Here is a 21,094-nt window from a genome sequence, read left to right on the forward strand (position 1 = left end):
AGGAAGTATTTTAGCAGTAAAGTACTAATGCTTTTCTTTTTAGTCTGCTGTCTTCTGTACTGCAATATATTCAACCTTACTGGCAAGCTTATCACACTAATTATTATTACATCTAGTGGTTCAGTTATCTTGATGATTACTGCAGATGAAATACCCCAAGGTCAAAACATTAATAGTATAAATCAGGATCGGTTGTATTCCAGATATACTACACTATTAAATCAGAATCTGTTAATTTGATTTTTATTTTCCTTATAAATGTGGTATAAAAAAGGTGGACATTTTAATTAAGCTGTATCTTCTGTAAAGTTTCTCCTCGACAGCTCCATGAAAGAAGCAGACGTCATGTTGTGAAAATGAGCACAAAACTGCTGCTATAGCGGGCTTATTGACAATGGACGTCTTTGCTTCAACTTGAAGTACTTGGAAATGACCCGAGAGAGCCCAAGTGGTTTTATGCATCCTTCTTAATCCATACACACTGCACGATTTTATATTACATTTAGACATAAACGCTGAATTGGGTGGCACACAGACATACGATACAGTTTATGTCGGGACAGTATGAATTCACGTGAAATGCAAACAGTCCCGAACAGCGCAATTCTGACCACATTTATTGCACGTCTAAAATGTGTTTAATTCGGAACCAAATCTCATTCTCTCTTTTATTTTGACTTATGCATGTTAATACCTCTATGTGAAAATACAAATGTCTGCCGATATTTTGACACCATAACATGTGAGACTGCATAAAAAGTGTTTTCTTTTGTTTTTCATTTGAAACCTTCTATGTCTGAAGCACTATATCAGGTAAGATACAAGCAAATCTAGCGAAGTGCTAATGGGAGGCGGGGGGCATTGCTTCACATTAAAGAAGAATATTAAGGTAACAGTCATCAGGGTTATCTGCAATCTGGTAGTGCCTCTCCTTTTATTTTTTCTTTGTGTTGCATATTAGTGCAGAGCAGATATCTGGTATTGTTAACATGTAAAGACATCAATATCTTCTGTGCAGGTGTTTCTGTTGGATCAGCCAAAGAAATTAGAACAGAAGACAGTTCATGGAGTGACTTGCAGTTTGCACATTTTGTATGAGAAATGGCAGGCTGATGCTAAGAGAGAATGACCTTTCATTGAAAGTGGTGTTAACTTTCAGCGTGTCATTTTTCCACACAGTCTTGAGATCCAGGAGGTATTTTAAAGTTCTCTCACGGGGTTTTGATTCAACATGCTTGTAAATAACTAGAATCCAACCGTACTTTGCAGGTGTTGAGGTTAGAAGTCAAAATGAATTATTTTCTCAGAAATCCCATCCTGTTTGTTAGTCAATAGATCATCTTTAGAGTAAATGCAAGGTGTACTTAGTTGTCAGCTTCCTCAGAAGACTGCGTTCCAGCCCACAAACGTGACGGTTTTCTTTGGCGTGCAAACGTGGTGGTTGTGCTTCCTTCTGGTAACCTGGTGTAACATAGCTGCACAACAGAATAGACGTTCCTCCAATCTCCTATGGATTATGAATCGTGCAGTACTTATAGACTGAGTTTCTCAGAGAGGGTGGGAATGGATCAGGAACAATGGCAGTACGTAGGAATTAGACTGCATGCTCCTTCTGATTAACAGGCTTTTAATAGGGCTATTTTGCACAGGAAGGATCTTACTTTACAACATTTAAACGTCATCTGCTTACCGTTTGGCCGTGAAGTAGCTGACATGCCGTATTTGAGGCCGTCTACGTGTGTTTTTTAAAATGTCATCTGTATTAGTATTACATTCAAGGGACAGTACCAAGAAACAGGTTCTTTCAAGACCTTCTACCAGTATGCGGCATATAAGTCTGTGACAAGTGACATTACAGAAGGTCATGTCACTTTTAACTGCTTGCATTAGATCTTTCTGATTTCCCCAGTGCCCTTCCTTTGTTTGATTAATACTACTTGATTTCAAGCAAGGTATCGGAAGGCATAATTTAGAGTGAGTATTCTAGGGGCAATGTAAGATTTTTGCCATAGAACTTTTAGTAAAATAACTCTTAATGTTTCATTTTATCTTCATACGCTTTTTCCTGTCCTCCCTCTCTCTCCTCTCCCTCCTTCCCTGTCTCCTCCCTCCCCTCATCATACCTCCCCCAGGTACAATGCTTGACATAGAGATCCGAATAACTACTGTGTTCCTTCAAACCAAAGCAGCACACGTGCACATTATTTGAATAGCAACGAGGCAGAATCAAAGGAGAAAAAATTCCATTGTGGATTTTTTTTTCTGCAGTATTCTTACTACAATGTTAAACTGAAATCTGTTGCTCATATCCACTGTACCTCTCTTGAACAGCCTTGCTTTGTTCTGCAGAAATAGATTGTACTTCAGTATACGGCTTTTGTAAGGCTTCAGCATACCGGTTCTTCATGTATCATATCATTATGAAGAATCTACTTTCCTTCTTCTAATTTGTGTCAAAGTTCTGAAAACACTTGTTTTGGTGGTTTAATGAATTGTATTATTGTGTCCGTATTGTCTGAATGTTCATGGTGGTTTTTTTTCTTCTAACTCTTCCTTTGAAATTTCAAGACAAGTGAGAGCATGGGCTACGTTTCATATACTTTAAAGAATCATTTGTGCATCTTGGGCATAGGAACACTTTTACTACATTCTGTTTTGCTACAATAATTGAATTCTGGTTTCCTTTCCAGACAATTCAGTACTCCGAAGCTCAACGTAATTGATGATATGACTAACCTAGAACAAGAGGACAGAGTGGTAGTGGCTTTTGAATTAAAAAATGGAATGGAGGAGCTGGAAGTCTGGGCTCAGTCCTGGGCTTCAAGCGATTTCAAAGGACTTTTTATGTCCTTTGAACAAGTTAACATTTTGCCACTCTATAGAAGCTTGTAAAGAAGTTTGAGATCATTAGATGGGGAAGAAAAAAAATGTGAGTTTGCAGTATTGTTACCCAAATAATTTAGAATGGGTATTGTCATGCAAGTGATTTCAGTGAGGTGCCGTCATTTGCAACAATTTCAGAGATTTCCAATTCAACTAATTGTTTCCATGCTAACTTTAGCGCTAATGTGAGATAGGCATTCTGCTGTTCAATCCTGTCAAGACAAGGAATTTCTGGATGTATATAAAAGAGAGCTTTAGATGTCTGGGGAATATTAATTTTGAAAAGTAAGAGAGCTAGTGAGTTTAGTCAGCTCCAGGTGTAGGCAGTATCTGAGTCAACAGATTCAGGTTTATACCTTGGGCTTTAGTCACCTAATAATGTAATTACAGACTTTTTTGCATGTGGCAAAACTGATTTAAGAGGGTTTCCATCTCGCTGCAGCCCTTAACAGCTTGTTTTCATCCTCTCTTCTCAGTTCACCATTTTCTTGGTAGAGCTGATGCTAGTGTTTCTGGAGCTGCTCGGTAAACTGGGTGACTGAAACCATCAGCATTAAAAGTTTTAGGGTGGGTTTTTTTGAAGAACTCAATCAGTCCAGTGATGTAGTTCGCAGCTCAGCTCCCCAAATGCTTGGAACGGCCCAGGGAAGATGACAGTGAGCTACCAGGAGAGGAGAGGAACAAGGAGGTGATGCAGGTGCATGGGAAACTGAAAATGCCTTTGGTTCCACAGAGAGGTCCATGAAGCCAGGACCTCTCAGACACCTCCAAATGGGATGCGTAAAATGGTGTGCTGAGAGAAGCAGGAGCTGACAAGCACTTCAGCAACATGCTCTCAACACATCCCTCTCTCAGTGCTGAGAGCTGTGACCATCCCAAACTCTCTTGGCACTGTCTCTGATCCCCTTTCTTCAAGAAATGGAGCAGAGCTGGCCTAAAAGGGAAACAGGAGAAACTGGTGAGGGAGGCGTCTTCTTCATGGAGAGCGGCTAGAGCACAGCCTTCATTCCTTCTTCAGCCTGAGGGGACTCACAAATACATCTGCCTGGCTGGCATCAGAGGCTGCAGAAGATTCGGTCAGTCAGGCTCCTCCTGCTAAAGTTGTTCTTCTGGGCAGGAAAGAATTAAAGAGCAATTGTTCCTGAATTGCTCAGGTCACGCTTCTTCCTTGTGCTTTTGGACATGCTCGCTCTTCACTGTTTCTTTGTGTTTCTAGTTTTTCTTTTGATTCTAAGCTCCAGGACAGAGCAGCCAGTAGACAGAATTGGAGGCTCCTTCCCCTCCGAAGTCCCAGGCTTGTTGTTAGACATGTTTTGGGACTGGGTTCAAACAACGATGAGCAGCTGAAACTGCAAATGTTTTGAAGTGTGCAGTTGACTTGCATGTATGCAGAGTGCTCTACTCGTCATGCATGTTAAATCAATCTATGTGTTGTTTATGTTTTGCATGGGCCCATGTAACATGATTAACTGGGATCTTCTTGATGGTTGAGCTAACTCAGAGAAAGGCATGTGATACACACACTTTTTGTTTTTAAGTTCTTTTCTTTCCTGAATTTGGCTCTTGGATAGTGTTAAAGTGCCTTTAGTGCTTGGACATGGATTTGGACTTGATGAGAATATCCTTGCAGCTGTGTTTGGGGGTTGATTATGAAGTTATAATTTTAATGTGTTGTCTTAAATGACAAGTACACTAAAACCATTTGTAGCTTCACCTATATAACAAAGTAAACTATTGTTTTAGTTGGTGGCAACTCTGTAAAACAGGCCAATCTATTAATCTTTCATATCAACAAGTTTTTCCTTCTCTTGTCCTTTTTATGCATATTTTATAACACATAGTATACACTTTTTGAATCAGTAATATGACACTGGGCTAGGTGGATCTTTGCTGACCTTCATTATGGCTGTTCTTAAATCCTAGTAAGTACTTACATATAAATAATAACATAAAGAGCCACATTATTTTCTGGTTATAAGGAGGTACAACTTTATTTCCATTCCACCAACAGAGAATTTTCCCCGTAGGGTAGGCTGAAGACTTGATCACAGTGTTACGAGAGATTAAGTCTGAATCTGCCACTGACCATCTTCGGGAAGTCATTTAATCTCTCTGTAAACTAGATTTAATAGTGGTTCGTTTCATGCTCATGGTGTGATTAGTAATTATTAATATTTGTAGAATGAAATGAATGCATGTATTTCATAGTGTTAGACTGAAAAGAATGTTTAAATGGAAAAATACATAGATGCAGACATGTGGCAACTGCAGCTAGCAATGAATGTGCATAAAGTTAGATGCACAGACTGTATAAAATCACTATTAAGAAACACAGTGCTAATGCTGATAGAGCATATGGTATATATCATCGTTGTAGATCATAAGGAGGTAAGCTAGTATGAATTTATTCCCAGGTTTGTATTCTTCAAAACTCTCTTGGTGAATGCTGTAAATTCTGTTAAAAATGTTGCACGTTTCTGTAGGTAACAGTAAATTTAAAGCAAGCATTTGTGTGTGCTGAATAGGCACCAGTGGAGCTGACAAAGGATACCTTTAGTTAAAACAATCATATATTGAATTTTGAACTACCTTTTAAATACTTAAATTGTCAAGCAAGCATTTTGTACAGGAAGGGTTTTCAGTATATAATTCCCTAATGTAGGTCAATTAAAGCTATAACACTTTCCTAAATTTGAATCTCGAGATCAAGTATTTTTTCCTAGTTGTACATTTTCCTTCTGTGCATTTATTTCAAATGTTAATAAAGTTTTCATCTACAGAAGGTTTAGAATTGACAGAACAAAACTCTTCCTTTTTAAATCATGACAACTACTACTGTTTCTGTCTGCAGGTAGTGGAGGACATGCTAGAGGACGAGGAAGAAGAGGATGACAGAGATGACAAGGTAATTATCTTTCCTAGCACTTGGGTATCTGGGGATGGGAGAATTTAGACATGACACTGTTTTTACAGACAGTTAAAAAAGGAGTTGAAGTGTTTTAGTCCAGAAAATTGGACAGAGCTGTTTATCATCCTAACAATGCTACAGTGGGTTGCAGGAAAGGATAGAGGACTATAAATCCTGCCTTTTTTTTTTTTTTTTTTTTTTCCTTGGTCCAGAGCTGGGTCAAATATTTTTTCTGCCAGGAACAAAAATAATTCAGCCTGTCTGGAACTTGATAGCTCTTGTGAAGATAACTGCAGTGACAACTGTTTTTGAAGGACAAAAATTTGTCCTGTCTTGAGTATTACAAATAGGGCTGCACTTTAGGGGAAAAATGGTGTAGAAATAGCAACTCCATACTGGTTAAAGATGGGATATTGACATCTATAATTTTCAAAGAATTACCCGGTAGAAGAATGGCTGAAATGTTTTGCACTCTGTATGACATTTAAATAATCACAATTCTCATAGACGTCCACTTGATTTGAAGTTGGCATTGTGGCCCAGCAAGCCGGGAAACTGTCGCAGATCATTCAGCTATTTGAGCAAACGCGGTTCAGTTTGGAGGCTGCTGGTTGGGTTGAGGATTGCAACCACAGTAAATAACAGCTCATTTCCACATCTTATTGAGCCAAGCTATGGGACTGCTTGGCTTGGTTGTCCCCCAGGGAGAGGGAAAAACCAGAGAAAAGAAATTAGAATGACCTTGCACCACTGAAGCAATGGCTGGCGCTGGCGGGACAGCTTTCTGGTGAGACGAGTGCAGTGAAGACAGCCCCGTTGTTGCTGGTATTTTCATACCAGGAAGGTGATATTTGTGGAAGAAAAGGAAAGGGAAAAAAATAGGTAATTTTACAAGAACTCTGGATTAAAATACAGATTATTTTGACCTTCACAGATGTTCCCCCACTTCTGTTGTAGTAAAGCAATGAATTTTTTTTTTTTGAGAGGAGAAAAACAGTGTATCTTAATTTATGCCCTTGACCTTTGTTTCTAGTTGAGATGTACAGTTACATACCACTGTAAGAATTCATATGCTGGCAGCAGCATTTGAAATGTCAGAAAATTCACCGTGATTAGTTAATCCCCTGAATGATTATTTTTCTGTTAGCTAACACCTAAGATCTGAGAGATGATAAAAAAAAGAGTATTTTCCTCATTCCATTGCGAGCTCAAACATTTTACAATTCACAGAAAGTTATTATGTGGAATTCTTCTATACATCACTTAAATCGTTAGCTACATCATTTCAGAATCGGCAAACACTGTAGTAACAAAACCTTCTTTTACAAAACACGTATGTGATGGTTTTTAACACTAAATGATATGAGCATACACTTCTGGCAATAAAATACATGATTTATTGCAAAGGTCAGTCGTGTAGCTGTGGAGAGCTTGTATTTTAACTCAACATGCTGGCTTTGAATCATCATTTCTTTTCTGATAAACACTGATCTGCCATCCATTTGAGGCGATTTTCTCCTATTTCTTCCTGCTTTATTATTAGAGCTGGTGCAAAAGTGTCATCCCAGTAGTGTGTGTATTCCTGGATATTTTAACCACTGTGATTAGTTCACAAAGGATAGTGCTTGACTGCTTGTAGTTTAAGCCAGCCTGTGCAGTTACCGCTTAGTGGTTTTTGGAAATTGCTAAACATCTCCTTTAAAAAGGAAGATGAGGGCGGGGGTCAGCCCCCCTCCCACCCCCCAATTCTCTGGCGATTAGCAGATGCCGGGCAAAACATACCCAATTAGAAGTATCACTCTAGGTTTCAATGTTGTGATCTAATATTCAGCTTTCTCAAATTGACACCAGAGTTCAAACATTTCTCTAGATCTAGTTACCAAGGTTGAATAAAAGTGAGTACTGACATTACCGTGTGCATTCAGTGAGCCCTTTTATTGAATATTTAAGAGCTGACTTTCTGTACAGAAGGTGTTTAGGTTGATTTCTGCAAATTCAAAGCTGTCTTCATTATTGCAAACATTTTGAGTTCTCGTGATTGAATATGCTGTTTGAATGGAAAAGAAAATTACACTTTTTAAAATAATCATGTATAGACTGCCGTGTATATTCAGTGCTCTTCGCAGTGGGCGTTATTTTGCACTGGGTTAAACTGTAAAGTGTAAGCGCATCGTTAGGACTGAGCTGTTTGTAGTTAGAAGCTGGTAGGGTGTTTTTTCCTTTCTGGTGCACTAGACGTACTCTGTAAACTACTGCTGTTCCTCTTGTATCTTTTTGTCAAAATGGAAGGGTGCAGTTTTGCATTATTTTAATTCATATATGTGTTTTCTTAGAGGTATGTGCAAAATTAAGTTTGGTGAGAAAACAAATGCACGTTTTGTAACACCAGCTGGTAGTGGCCTCTGGCTTTTATTATTTCTCTGTTTTTTCATGCGGTATAATAGAAAAGTCAGGTAAATGGGTCTTCTTATGCAATAAAAGTAAAAAGATTAATAAATGTGCCAAAGCCTCACTTTAATTGAAACTGAAGCATATGTTGCAAGTATGTAAAATATGTCCCAGATGTTTGACCACGGCCAGTGTCTTTGCTTTCCCTGATTACCACAAGGCAGCTATTAGTCCTGTAACCTTTGGACTTAACAGTAAATGGGGTATTACATGGCACAGAACTGGAGCACCTGTTTTCCATTCAGTAAAGACCCCTGGCAGGCTTTACCTAAGCCTATCCATATGTTTTCACTTAGCAGATTGTTGGGCGATTATGAAAAGTGTCTTTCTTTAGAGCCAGCTTAGATATTAGTCACTTGCTCACAGTGAAAGGGCAACTCTTTGGCTACTTGATGAGGTCCATGTGGGCATGCACTGATGTAGGTTATGGGACGTGTGATGGAGGGATGTTGCTCAACATCCCTAAATTGCAAAGCTGCAGAAGTAATAAACTGAGGATGATGGATGCTCAAACGTATGTAATTAGTTAAAGTAATGCATTTTATTAATAGTGGTGTGTAATACTGAGAGGAGTTTGACAAGGTAGATTTGCACTTACTGTATTACTTAGTCTCATTCTAATGTTCTGGATTTTACTAACTTTTTTTCACCCTCTGCTGCAATTAAGGTAGACAGGACCGTCAATTTAAGGTCATATGATGGTTTTTTGTTTTACTGGAGAATATTAACTTTCCTCTTCAGTTGCAATATGACTAATAAACTAAAATGGCAAGTGTACGTCTTGTTATATCAGTTACAAAGTGGTGCTTAGCAGTGCAACACTTTTTTTCTAATTTTGTTTCTTTGTCATATTACGTATTGAGGAACTGAAAAATATGTTGTAGTTTGTTTGGCTCAAGCATTTGTCCTTAGTTTAATACTAGTTTTTCCAAGAAATAGCGCTGGATTCTGCATTCCATATGTTCTGTACTGCTTGCTAAACCTATGCCAACCACAGATTTACAGTTTAATCTGATTTCTCTCTCTCCTCTCTCTTTTTTTTTTTTGGTTCCCTTCCAAACACTGGCTTACACAGTATCTTAGCAAATAAGGGTCAGTTAAATTACATGAAGTCAAGTTATCAACAAGCTATCAAAAGGGTTTTTACACGGTTATGTTATAATAATGTAGTGGTCAATATGCATAATCTATGTGTATAAGATTTTAGTTTGTCATTTAAGAAGTTCAGGTATGCTTTTCACATAACTTTATTCTTTGAACAAGCTCCAGATAAGATTTCAGATAATCACAAAGAATTTCAGCTCAGCATTTTGCGGGAAGCCCTCAGCATGCCACAGAATCAGGCCAGTGAGCAATGCTACTATTGCAGATTTAAGTGGAGGAAAATGCACGGTATGAGCACTATTTTATTTTACCTTTTTATTAACAGTAACAATATATTATTAATACAAAATAGTCAAATCATTTGCACCTTTGGCTACTCTCTCTCTAGGCTTTCATTCTTTGAAAAATCCTTTGCAGTTCTCAGTCAATGTTATTATGTTTCAAGATAACTAGAAGCTTTTAGAATGAAAGATAGTTGAGTCAAATTAAAAAATATTTTAAAGCTTTTAATCATCCCTGCTGAGAGGTACCAACTTGGTTTTCAGGCCAAGACATGTTTGTAACCTGTCTCAGAAGCATGCCCTGCATTTTTACCAGGAGTAGATCATGAGGAGGAGGAAAGATAACTCCGATGTAGTCTATATTTTTATATTCTATAAAAGAGAAGATTGTAATCTATTGTAGTGGCAGTTATTTCCTATAAAATAAATGGTGGAAAAACAATAAAGAAATAGGGAGTGAGTGAAGAGAAAATTCAAGAACGAATAAATCCATAGGTTCACCTATAGCTTGATTCTACCATTAAATTCTACATGAACATAACACCTAAATACTAACTATAAATAAAAAACTAACAACAGCTTCCAGTGAAAACTGTAGCTTCATATGAAACTGCTGCCCCCTAAAAGCTTAGCTACACCATGTGTACTTATCAAACAAACCTACAACAGGGCAATCTAGAGAACATAGCTGCAGAAGTCAAACTTCTCGGTGCAGTTTGGTTTCAGCTCAGTTTAGTTATTTACATAGATAACTTGATAAGAGACGTGTTTTTATCAAAATTGTGCATAATAGGAGGGATGATGGTGTAGACTGCTTCAACCCATACACAGGAGTATCAGCTGATGCTGTTTCTGGTCATTGGATCATCCCAAAGTCACAGCCATGGAGTTACTTTTGCCTGGATATACCTTGGATCATGTGGAGCCTTTGCACAGGAGCTTCCACAAAGAGCAGTTTTCATCCTGCCCTGTACTGGGGCATCAGATGGGCTTCGTGGTCAAAGTGTGCACCTTTGAGAACAGGTAACTTGGACAGCCTTCCGAGAGGTTTAGTTTTAGTGAGATCAGGCTTCTTCATCCCGGTGCAGTCCTGAAACACTATCAAAATTAGTGCAGTAAAATGAGTATTAGTGAGATCAGAATCTGAGATTTATATCTGAAGTTTGGCACTTGAGGAGGTGTGTGTGTGAGATGGTCCCTGGGGGACCGTGGGTCTATAAACTGTTGAATGAATTACACTCATCCACGTACGTGGTTTTTTCACCTGTGACTAACATAGTGTGGGTAATGTTCCTCATTTATTAAGTAATCCAAGTATAATTGAATAAATTATTAAATGAAGAATATGTCTTAATTATGTTAGCTGTTTCAGAATGTGACATAGTTTTGCCCTACATTTTTCCTCTACCCTTAATATTATTTCTTAATATAACTAAGCAGATTGAAATTCTTTGAGACCAAGCAAAAGGTTTGTTTTCATCTAGCTCCTCAAAAAGTAACTTTATAAAACAGGGTGTAGTAAAAATGTCTGTATGGTCTTCTCTGTGACTCAGAGGAGAGAAGCGACGAGTGTTGAAGGAAACGACCAAAAGTTTTTACTGCTCGGTTCTCTTTGAAACCTTCCTATGTGTGCAGGTTGGTTTACTCCTTAGCTCCAAAGGCATCCATCTGTTCCGTGGCTTCAAAAGTGGTGAGAATGGACCATTCCTCATTCTCTAACAGAATTTTTAAATGTAGTTTCACATAGAATCATGAGATCTAGGTTCTGTTTAAGCTGCTGCCATGAACCACTTGTAACTCTAAGCAAGCCGTGTAGTCACTGATACATGAGTATTTGCCAGCCACCTGAATATTTCTTTGGGTTTATTCATAGCTCCCCATTTTAGCCTTCCAAAGGACAGCCTCCAACACCTGTTTTAGAGAGATGCCTTTTGAACTTGTTCTACAACAAAGTGTAGAGCCCATGATACTGAACGAGTCTTCATCTAAATCCCACAGAAAGCACAGATGGTAATGAGTAAGACACAACTTTGGAAGCCTAGTAGAAGAAATGTGATGGTTGAGATGTGCTAGGATGAGTGCTGCACGGACCCAGTCCTGTGTGGCTGACACAGTGTGCGTGAATGAGAATGAAGGACTGGCAGAGATAATGCTGTGGGAGAAGACGACGCCCAGCAACGTGGCTCTTTGCAAAATGGATGGCATGTCATGGGCTGGGTTTTCAGCTGAGGTTTGATGCTGAGGCTCGCATTACAGCACAACTGAAAATCTACCTTTTAAGCTGGATGTGTGTCTTTGACTTCGCTGAAATGCTTGTAAGAAAAATTGCAATCTTATCTACAAAAATTTGCCATGACAGTTGATCAGGCATTGCTGTGCTTTATGGAGGAAGATACAGGAATATGGGAAAATAAATTGCAAGTTTTTGCAAACAATATGCATATATTTAGTGTGCAGTTTGAAGTATCTGTGTGTCAGTAGAAGATTTTCTATTGTTTACTTAACGTTGATGTGTGGATCAGTGATGAAATTGCTGGACAGATCATCCAGGCAAAATATAATCCTGACAAAATGAAAGAGGCAGTCCTGCCCCAAAGAATTTAAGTGCTCCTAGGGGAGAGTGGTATGGGAGTACACAGTTGGCGTTGTGCAGCAGCATCCACAAGGACACAATGCGGCATGGTAGAGAGCAGAGTCTGCCGCTACTCAGGTTGCATCTGCTGACAGATAAAGAGGTAAATTTGGCATAAATAAAGCTTGTGGACAAACAGTGCATGTAACTAGCTTCATTCTGCTTCCGTTTTGTTTCGTAGATATTAATTTTATGCCTTTACTAATAACTACTAGGAAAGCTCCAAAGGTGTGGCAGTTAACCAGGGCAGTTTCTCTTTCTCCTCTAAATGAATTACTGTGATCATCTGCTTCAGAAAGCTTTAAATACACTTCAGTTCAGAAAAGGCAACTGGTTCCACCCATCCCAGCAGAAGTTCGTGGACATACAGCTCCTAACTAGCAGATATCTGTAGATGCCTAGAGGCTTTCGAACAGGAGTTTTGTTACCAGGCATCTTCCTCTCCACTGCCCTGGAGTATACATGCCTTTTGGGGGAAAAAAAAAATGTATAATAATACTGATAGATCGGAGAACATCATCTCTGCCAAAAAAAACTTTGCCCAGTCCTCCGTCCTGCACTCTCTCTTCCCACTTCCTGTTGGAATAGAGGTTAAAGCAGCCCTTTGCTGCTTCGTTTTTGTAGCTTCTTGGGTTTGGTGTCTATTGGTATCAGGTGTGGATCACATATGAAATGTGCTTAGTTTCCAGTATTCACAGTCCAGCCTTAGAGACAATTCTTTAATCGTGGGAACTTTCCATTAAAACAGTTCTGTAGATTTTAAAGCGTAAGTGCAGCAAAGAATGTATTGGTTTTCAGTGTGGAAGAAGTATATATTTTTGTTGATATCTACCCTCCTGCTAGCAAAGATTTGAAAATAACCAGAGAGATGGGTAACTGCTATGTGAAGGATGTCCTAATTCCTGTGAAACTCTATCTCTGTTTGGACAGTTTATGCAGCTTGGTGGGAGGTCTGGCCAGGGGAAGAGGCAGCAGTCTGCCAGCCTTCACTAGAAATTTGCTGAAGCCAAGTAGCTGATTTGTGAATTCCCACCTGTATCCTCGCAGAGCATCCTTCCAGTGGGGCAGGGACCTGCCACGGCTGCTCCTGCCTGGTGTGGATTCATGAGGGGTCAAGCAGTGGAACCAAGTTCTGGGGAGGGCAATGGTTTTTCTGTGGATTTACTGACTTTCCTGTTGAGTTGCACGCCAAGGCTACAGACACCCACCCATGAGCCTTGTGGGAGCAGCTCTGAGTCAAGGAGCCTGTGGGAGCAAGAGCTGGAACAGGCAGAAAGAGATGCAGACATAAAGAAAAAAAAAAACCTAGAGACAACTTAGGGAGCAGGGGTGGCCGTGCATTGGGCAGGCAGGGATGTGGGGAAGGATGCCGAGATCTATGGCAGGAGAAGGCAAGGAGGCAGGGAGAGGCCACAAAGCCCCGGGTGGAGGTGTGCTGGGGAAACAGGCGTGGATTGAGCATCCATGTAGGAATGTGCAGAGCTTACCCTAAATCTCACGTACGTTAATTTTGGAGCAGTTGGCTTTGCCGTGTCAGTAGTGCTTTGAATGTCGTCTTCGGTGTACAATTTAGATAGACTCGAAAATTAGAATTTATGGCGTATGGAAAAGCAATAAACAGTTGTTTTAGCACTCTGGCTTAGTATTAAATGTGACTTAAGGACTGGGGTGGTATCTGTGTTATCTGCATGATCAGCAAATGCATGTTTGACTGGTTTGGGAGCAGACGAGGTAATACGATAGGTTAACATACAGCTGTAGCAGTCTGATAATGCAGTGTTTTTATTGATTGTCTAACTGAGTAACTACACCGGGTATTAGGTTTGCTTGTCACAGTGCTTAGTGCCTGGGGTAGTTGAGCAAGTTACTTTTCCACTGAGTTGACCCCAAAGTCCCAGAGTCTTTCAATCAAACTCCTCAGATTTCATACACTGGCAATTCCTTTCCTTTTCTAATGGGCTATATTAAAGAAAATGTGTCACCTTTTGCACCATGTAATACTAAATCAGATCAGAATTCATGCACAATTATGTCAGTGGAAATCTAATATTACAGACCTGCTTATCTCGAGATAGCACATGGAAAAATAAACTTGCACAACTGACAGATTTACTTGATTCTACAGGTAAGTTATTTGTAAGTAATTGAGCTGAGGAATGTATACAGATTATTTTCATACGTCTCAAAAAACACATAAGAAAAATGGCTAATAAATATTTAAGTATTGTATCTTTATTCTTTCTCTTTCTCCTATTTCCTTTCCCTTTTTATCTTTTCTTGGCCTGCTCAAGTGCTAAAGTAACAAAGGCCAGGATGGGAAAAACAGATTTTATGTTAGCAAACTCTTTTTGTTCTGAAGGCTAACAAGTTTAGAAAAACAAAATGGACACCACTCATTTATGTAATGTCACAGATATCTAATGGCATCTAGGTAACACAGAGCTCTGAGACAAAAGCATTCTATCGAAAAAGTATTGCTTTCTGTTTTTCTTTAACAGTGTGAAAAAGTCAGAACACCGTTGCTAATCTGCAGCTTTCTTGCAATCAGAAATAGTAATTTAAGATCAATTGCTCAGCAGATGTGCTTTTTAGTATTTTACACAAAAGAATGATGCAATTCCTCCTACCTTCGGCATATATGGCAGTGCGTTGTTAACCCTGTAATGTATGGTATTAGCTATAATTTAAAATTAAGTATGGAAAAGCTGTTTGTTGGCCTTTAATTACTGTTTGATTAAAATTTTAAATGCCAATAGGAAAAGAGTAGATAGAAATCCTTTGGAATACCTTCTCTGCTGCTGAGTAGGAAGCTAATTTGTGGGTGGATTTTCTTTTTTTTTTTAATTTTGGGGGGAATTTGAAAGTTGTGCGTATGTTTGTGTGCACCAAAGCATCTTCTTGTCTGTTCTGTGAAGTCCCAGGGCTACTCTCCTTCCCACTCTCAAAGAACAAATGCTGCCTGAATATTTTAGATCAATATGTAGCATATAGTGAAAATCAAGAAACAGTTTACTCAGCTATTTTTCTGAAGTATAACACATACCACTGCATTTTGATAGAGGAATGGTTTGCATAGTAATAGTTGTGGTTTCTGGACAGTCTATTAACAATTAAGATTTTATAGTCTGTTCAGGGAATGCTTGAAGCTGCATTATCAGAAATTACATTATATAATGTTACAGGCCAAGAGCCAGTGTGTTACTGAGTAATTTTTTCAAACAGCTCTTACGTTGTGTAATCCTTTTCACCCATCTTCCTCAGGATATATTGATTCAGAAGAAAATGTGTTCTAATGCACTGATATTTCAAAAAAAAAAAATTTATGCTGAATTTTGAAGTCTTAATGCATAAATACGGAAATGTCATTTCCTGAAAGGGCTGAAGATTTTTTTTCCCCAGTGAAATGTTGTCCGTTTATTTGATAATGGACTAAAAGTGTTCAGATGACAGCTGCGTATAGTCCTTTTGTTGGTCTGCTTTCACAAATCAATGCCTGCAAACTAAGGCGAGGAACTGCAGTGGCTCATTGAAAGTCGTTTTCAAACAAGACTAAAGGTGCTTTTCAAAATAAGCTAATCAGGACTGTAATTAACGTTGTGCTCGAGCACAACCCACCAAGCAAACAAAGGCCACCTAAAGGTATGAAATGCCAGTCTTTTGGAGGCACCCGGTTTCAGGAGACTGGAACTCGCCCCTGTGCGCAGAGACCATTGGAGACTCCTTGTTCTTCAGACTGGCTGCCTTTGAAAGGGAAACTCAACGGTTTGGACCGAGACTGTGTTTTCCTCTGATGCCAGTCAGACTTCAGGGACTGCTCATTCATGGGCCATAGCCCCAAAAAGCCCCACACAAAAGGCAGCACATTCAAGAGCAGCACTTTACGCTGTTGAAGCTCCCCCCAAAAATTTCTTGAGAAACCCCTTTGCTAGTAATGCAGCCGTTTGACGCTGCGTCTGTTGATCTAGTCAAAGAACGGCACAACCTCTTCTTGGGAGCCTGCTGGAAGAGTAATCTAGGGAAAGTTCAACATGTTTTATATCTCCAAATTACTGTTTTGATAAGGAGCTCAGGCGTCACCACAGATAGACATAATCTGTTGAGTTTGAAGAAATACCATTTGCTTTAAAAGCAGGTCAGCATTAAAATGCAAGGAAAAGTAGAACATCATACAAGATTTGATGAAGTATGTAGAACAGAGCCAGATTTTTTTTCCAGATGACCAAATCAGAGTAGTTATAAAAGGTAGAAAGTAATTATTGAACCTAGAGAGTTTTTTGAGTCACATATATTGGGTTTTGAAGTTATTCTTCCTGCCAATACACTGTTTATTTTTTATTGTCAAAACAGTGGAGGAAACTTCCTTTGCTGATACTTTTTTTTCTTTTCTGTGGCTTGGGGGAAATCAAATAATTGGTTTCCCACCAATCCCGAAATCCTCAAATTTTGGCTCTGCAATTCATTTTTTTGATGCCAACTGCTGAGGTCCTTAACTAAGACACTGGAATATCTATTTTCTTCAAAGTTTGTTGGGGACAAGAAACAGTTTTAATACTGTACTTCAGGTCATTCACAAGTATTACTGGAAGTACCTCAAGCACACAGGAATGTTTTACAGACTTTTCTTCTTTATTCTCATTTTAATACTGAGACATTTTAATGTGTGATTTCAGATTGTTAAGATTCAGCAGTCTATCCATGTGTCCTGAACTAGAGCGGAGAAAGAAAGGTCTTTTCTCCTTCCTTTAAACATTTTTTCTCCTATTTCCTTTGTGTTGGCTAAGCACAGTGCTAAAGCCATGGGGCAGTGAGTCCGTGAATGGCGTCATTTGTGACAAGTATTAATATTTCTAGGAAATTACTGTTTGATAAGGAGCAGTGCAGTGGAGTAACTCTTTGAGCAAATATGGGGAGAGTGAGTTGGGGGAAAAGGTACAGGGAAGGCAGAGGGGAGAAAAGAAAGAAAATGGCTGTCTGCTTGTGTTTCAATGCAATAGCTGGGGACAATGGATGAAGAATACGCAAGGACATTGTCTGCAGAGCTCTGTATTTATAGAGCATTTCCAATGTATAGATACAATTTGTGTGAATTATGTCTCTAAGATGATAAGCACACAGCAACTTGGAATTGGTGGCCAAGTTAATACAATTCAGTACACAAGGAGTTTTGGGGTTTTGCCCCACAAAATACATTGAAGTTCAGCAACTCTAGGTGATCTGTGTTCACAAATCCTTTGGGTGGAAAGGTCGGCCAGAAGCATCCAGTCTCTGTAGTTTCACAACAGATTGCTTGAAGATCCAAGGTAAAACAAAATTGTATTGAAAATAGATTAAAAGAATTTGACCAAACTGGACTACAAAGTCAATTGAGACTTTTTAGGGAAAGAGGTAAGGATAGCAAAAAGGGGACAAATTCATCAGCCAAAAGGCATAAGGGGAATAGGAAGGGATTTCTGCTTTAGCAGTGAAAAAGAAAATGCCAAGGAAACAATGTATCCCTACTGCCTGAGGAGGGAAATAAAATTAATTGTTTAAAAACTACCTGATAACTACTTTAAAAATGTTTTCAGGAACAGAAAACAGGCAAAAATACCAGTTGTAAAGAAAACATACTACATTTCTAAAGACTGTTTTGGGGGAATACTTGGAAGTGATGCTTAGACTATTAAGGAAATTATCTAATAATCTTACTGCTCTACTGACATTTATTCTTCAAAAGTCATGGCAAAATACAAAAGTGCTGAAAGGTAGAAATACTGTATAAGTGTTTATACTGTTATAAGAAATAAAGTATAAGTGTTATACTTCCATTTTTAAAACTGAAGAGGGGATGGATCCTGACAATTACTATTTTTTTAATCTGTTCTTCTCTGTAAATTATAGAACAGGCTCGAAGACAAAAGTGGCCAAACATGTGGGTTTATTCCCATATTCAGACAGAGAAACTCAGAGGCCTTCATGACGAACCCTTGGGACCATTGACATCAGTGAGCACCATATACTCTGTGTAGGCTGCCCATCGTAAAATGCACTTTTGTATCTAAAAGCCTTGAACTATTTGCAGATCATGGGTTTTACTGCACGTTACAATCCCAGTCACCACTATTAGAATTATGATATAAATCTATGCTTCTATTTCAAAGCCTGTGATGATCATCTTGGACCAAAATGGTCCCCAAAATCAGTATCAGGACTTGGACACCCAGGATGGTTTCTGTACCTCCTGTCAGCTTCCCAGGAAGGTGAAGAGGGTTGGAGGAATTAGTTTTCACAATCTGAACAGGAAAAGCATTCAGAAAATATAATATTAACTTTTAAAAAGACACTAAAAAATAAAATAAAAGAGTCTGCAGTCAGTGGGATCCTACCCAAGTTCTTATTTCAATATTCCTTATTTACTTATTTATTTATTTTGAATAAGGTCATTTACAAGGACAAGGTCTGTAATGGCTTCCAGGGAGTCAAAAAGGATATATTTCCTCAAGGATGAAACTAAACAGCAGAAATATTGTTACAATTATGCTCTAGTAATATCCTGCTTTGCTTTCTCCATCATTTATCTAGAGAGGGGTTAGTCAAGGACGGGGGCACTCCAACACTGCTCCACTACCTCGACACACGTAGTGCTGTTCTTTCCCTTCGGAGATGTCGATACCATCCAGACACTATATGTTTCTTCTGGGCACTATCAATATCTTTATTCAGAGTTGTATCCTAACAAAGCATGTAAGGACAGAAGGCAGAAGTATAGCCAGAGCCCTGGCACGAGCTTATAAAGTATGATATACTAGACAGGTTACCTGCTGTTAGGACTTCGAATTTCATGCTTAGAAAATCTTTATTTTCTTTCTTCTCCTTCCTCTTTTCCATGTATAATTCTTCCTACTCTTACACTCTAGGAGAAAATTGGAACTGTGATTAGATATGCTAAATTACCTCCACCATAAACTACATATAATTTGCAGCATTTAGTTATTGCTGCTGTTTTACAGATTTACATGTCTATTTAAACCACTTTAATGGTGGCTGAGTTTTTTAAAATGTTTATTGAAACTAACATTTGTAGTAACAGTAAGGAAAATTGAATGTGATGTGGATGAGATTAAAACATATTGCTTCTTAATAATATTTCAGGTGAATAATTTGGATCTTTCTTCTAATAGTATACATCCTTTCTAATTAAGATACTCCTGTTTTGCTCCATAATGTTAGACAAGGTGGGGAGGGGAGAGCTCAGTGCAACTCTTATCACTGGAATCAGCCAAGAGGATTTATGCCACATAAATGGAATATTAAAAAGTTGGAAACAAATGACCACGTGAAAGGGTGTAATAAATAATAGCCTCTTGCCATTGAGCAGATCTCAACCCTTCTGACGCTGGGACTGCATGTAACGATGCAGTGGTGTATATAGTGGTGCCACTCACAAAATACAACTAAGGACACAACATGGCAACAACTGAGGAGGCTAAATAGAGCCTGTGCGTGAAATATAAAAAATAATGATGATTACCAGCTCTGAAGAAGGTGGCTATCTTCTTATACTACTATCCTGAGAAGTGGTGCCCATTTTACTTTGGTTTAACTGGGCTTGCTTTGTCACTTTGCATGCTCAGAGGTAATTGATAACTTAGTATTTAATGCTCCTTTACTTTCTTCACCCACTTTCTCTGGTGCAGCTAATCGTTTTTCTGCCCCCTGCTTCAAGGTAGACTCGTCCTCTGGGGATGCAGGGACCCACCAGGCTCTGCTCTGACACATCCCCCCCTCCCCTTCCTAGGGCAAACAACAAAAAAAGTCTTAATGATGGTCATTGATTATTAATATTAATAATATTATCACTTATTAATGTTAATACTGCTACTAATAAAAAGCTTGAGCCATCTCCCTGCGGTGGGGAGCAATCTCAAACACAGCCCTGGAAGGGCGTCCAGTCAGGCTGTGCCATCTCCAGTTGCCACGGGATCTTCCTTACATTCCCTTTGCATTATCAGGACACAACAGGGGTATCTCCCAGGTGCTTCCAGGTACTGGAGGGAAATGCTTTGCACGCTACACACTTCTATGCTCCCCTGTTTTTGAGTTTAGCCTTGTTAGTGAATTCCATCCCTTTCTCTCCCCTGTAGCACTACATTAATATTTTTCCACTGCATACATTCATATTTTCAACTGCACGGGAATCAAAAGAACTAAAGTCAATACAAAGGGAATGAGATTTCGGGGCCAAGGCAGTGCAGTAGGGTGCCGTGTGGGAGCTGTGCGTTCAGGAGTGCCGGCTTCTCCAAAGCTCGGAGTCCGTGTGAGAGTAGTGAGCTCACTAGCTCAGGAGGAGGAAGAAATTCCTACAAAGTTTTGGGGCACTGGCTGGTAGTAGCTGATTTCTAAGGTCTTCTATCATATAAATAAAAAGTAAGCAAACGCAAAGAAAAACACTGTTGTGTTTTTATATGTAAAGCAGAGGTTCTCGAGTGGTTTTCAGTTTGAGGTTGGGTTGAAGGTATTCAGATTTCCCCTCCTCCCCGAGAACGCTGGAGATCTTCTTACATGTTTGTTTTTGTACATGCTATTGTACAACCGTGTAATAAAAATTAATCTATTTCAAAGCGTGGATTGGCAGAGTTCAACAGAAGGAAACATAAAATAGCTGTTAGGACGTAAGTATTGATGCGAGTGACTAATGTTACAACCGTGGGTATGCCATGCATTCTCTTAGCGCCAATCTCCATAACCAGAAAAAATACAGTAAAATTAACCATTTATTCATCTGGGATGGGAATGGTTAGGCAAAAGTAGAATTTGCAAGTTTTTTTCCTTCTAGAAGAAATCACTGCTGTAGCTGGA

The 21,094-nt window shown here is 39.0% G+C and overlaps 1 protein-coding gene across 2 annotated transcripts in view; it reads left to right on the top strand.

Annotated features, from left to right (window-relative positions):
- MCTP1 (multiple C2 and transmembrane domain containing 1) overlaps positions 1-21,094 on the top strand; it is a 285,660-nt gene that overhangs the window by 241,109 nt on the left and 23,457 nt on the right. For both annotated transcript variants that reach the window (XM_050912970.1, XM_050912971.1), the window contains one exon: positions 5,735-5,788. In XM_050912970.1, coding sequence (XP_050768927.1) covers positions 5,735-5,788 — 54 coding nt within the window. The remainder of the gene's footprint in view (positions 1-5,734; positions 5,789-21,094) is intronic.

The sequence above is a fragment of the Gymnogyps californianus genome, chromosome Z (assembly GCF_018139145.2).
Source record: "Gymnogyps californianus isolate 813 chromosome Z, ASM1813914v2, whole genome shotgun sequence".
NCBI lineage: Eukaryota > Metazoa > Chordata > Aves > Accipitriformes > Cathartidae > Gymnogyps > Gymnogyps californianus.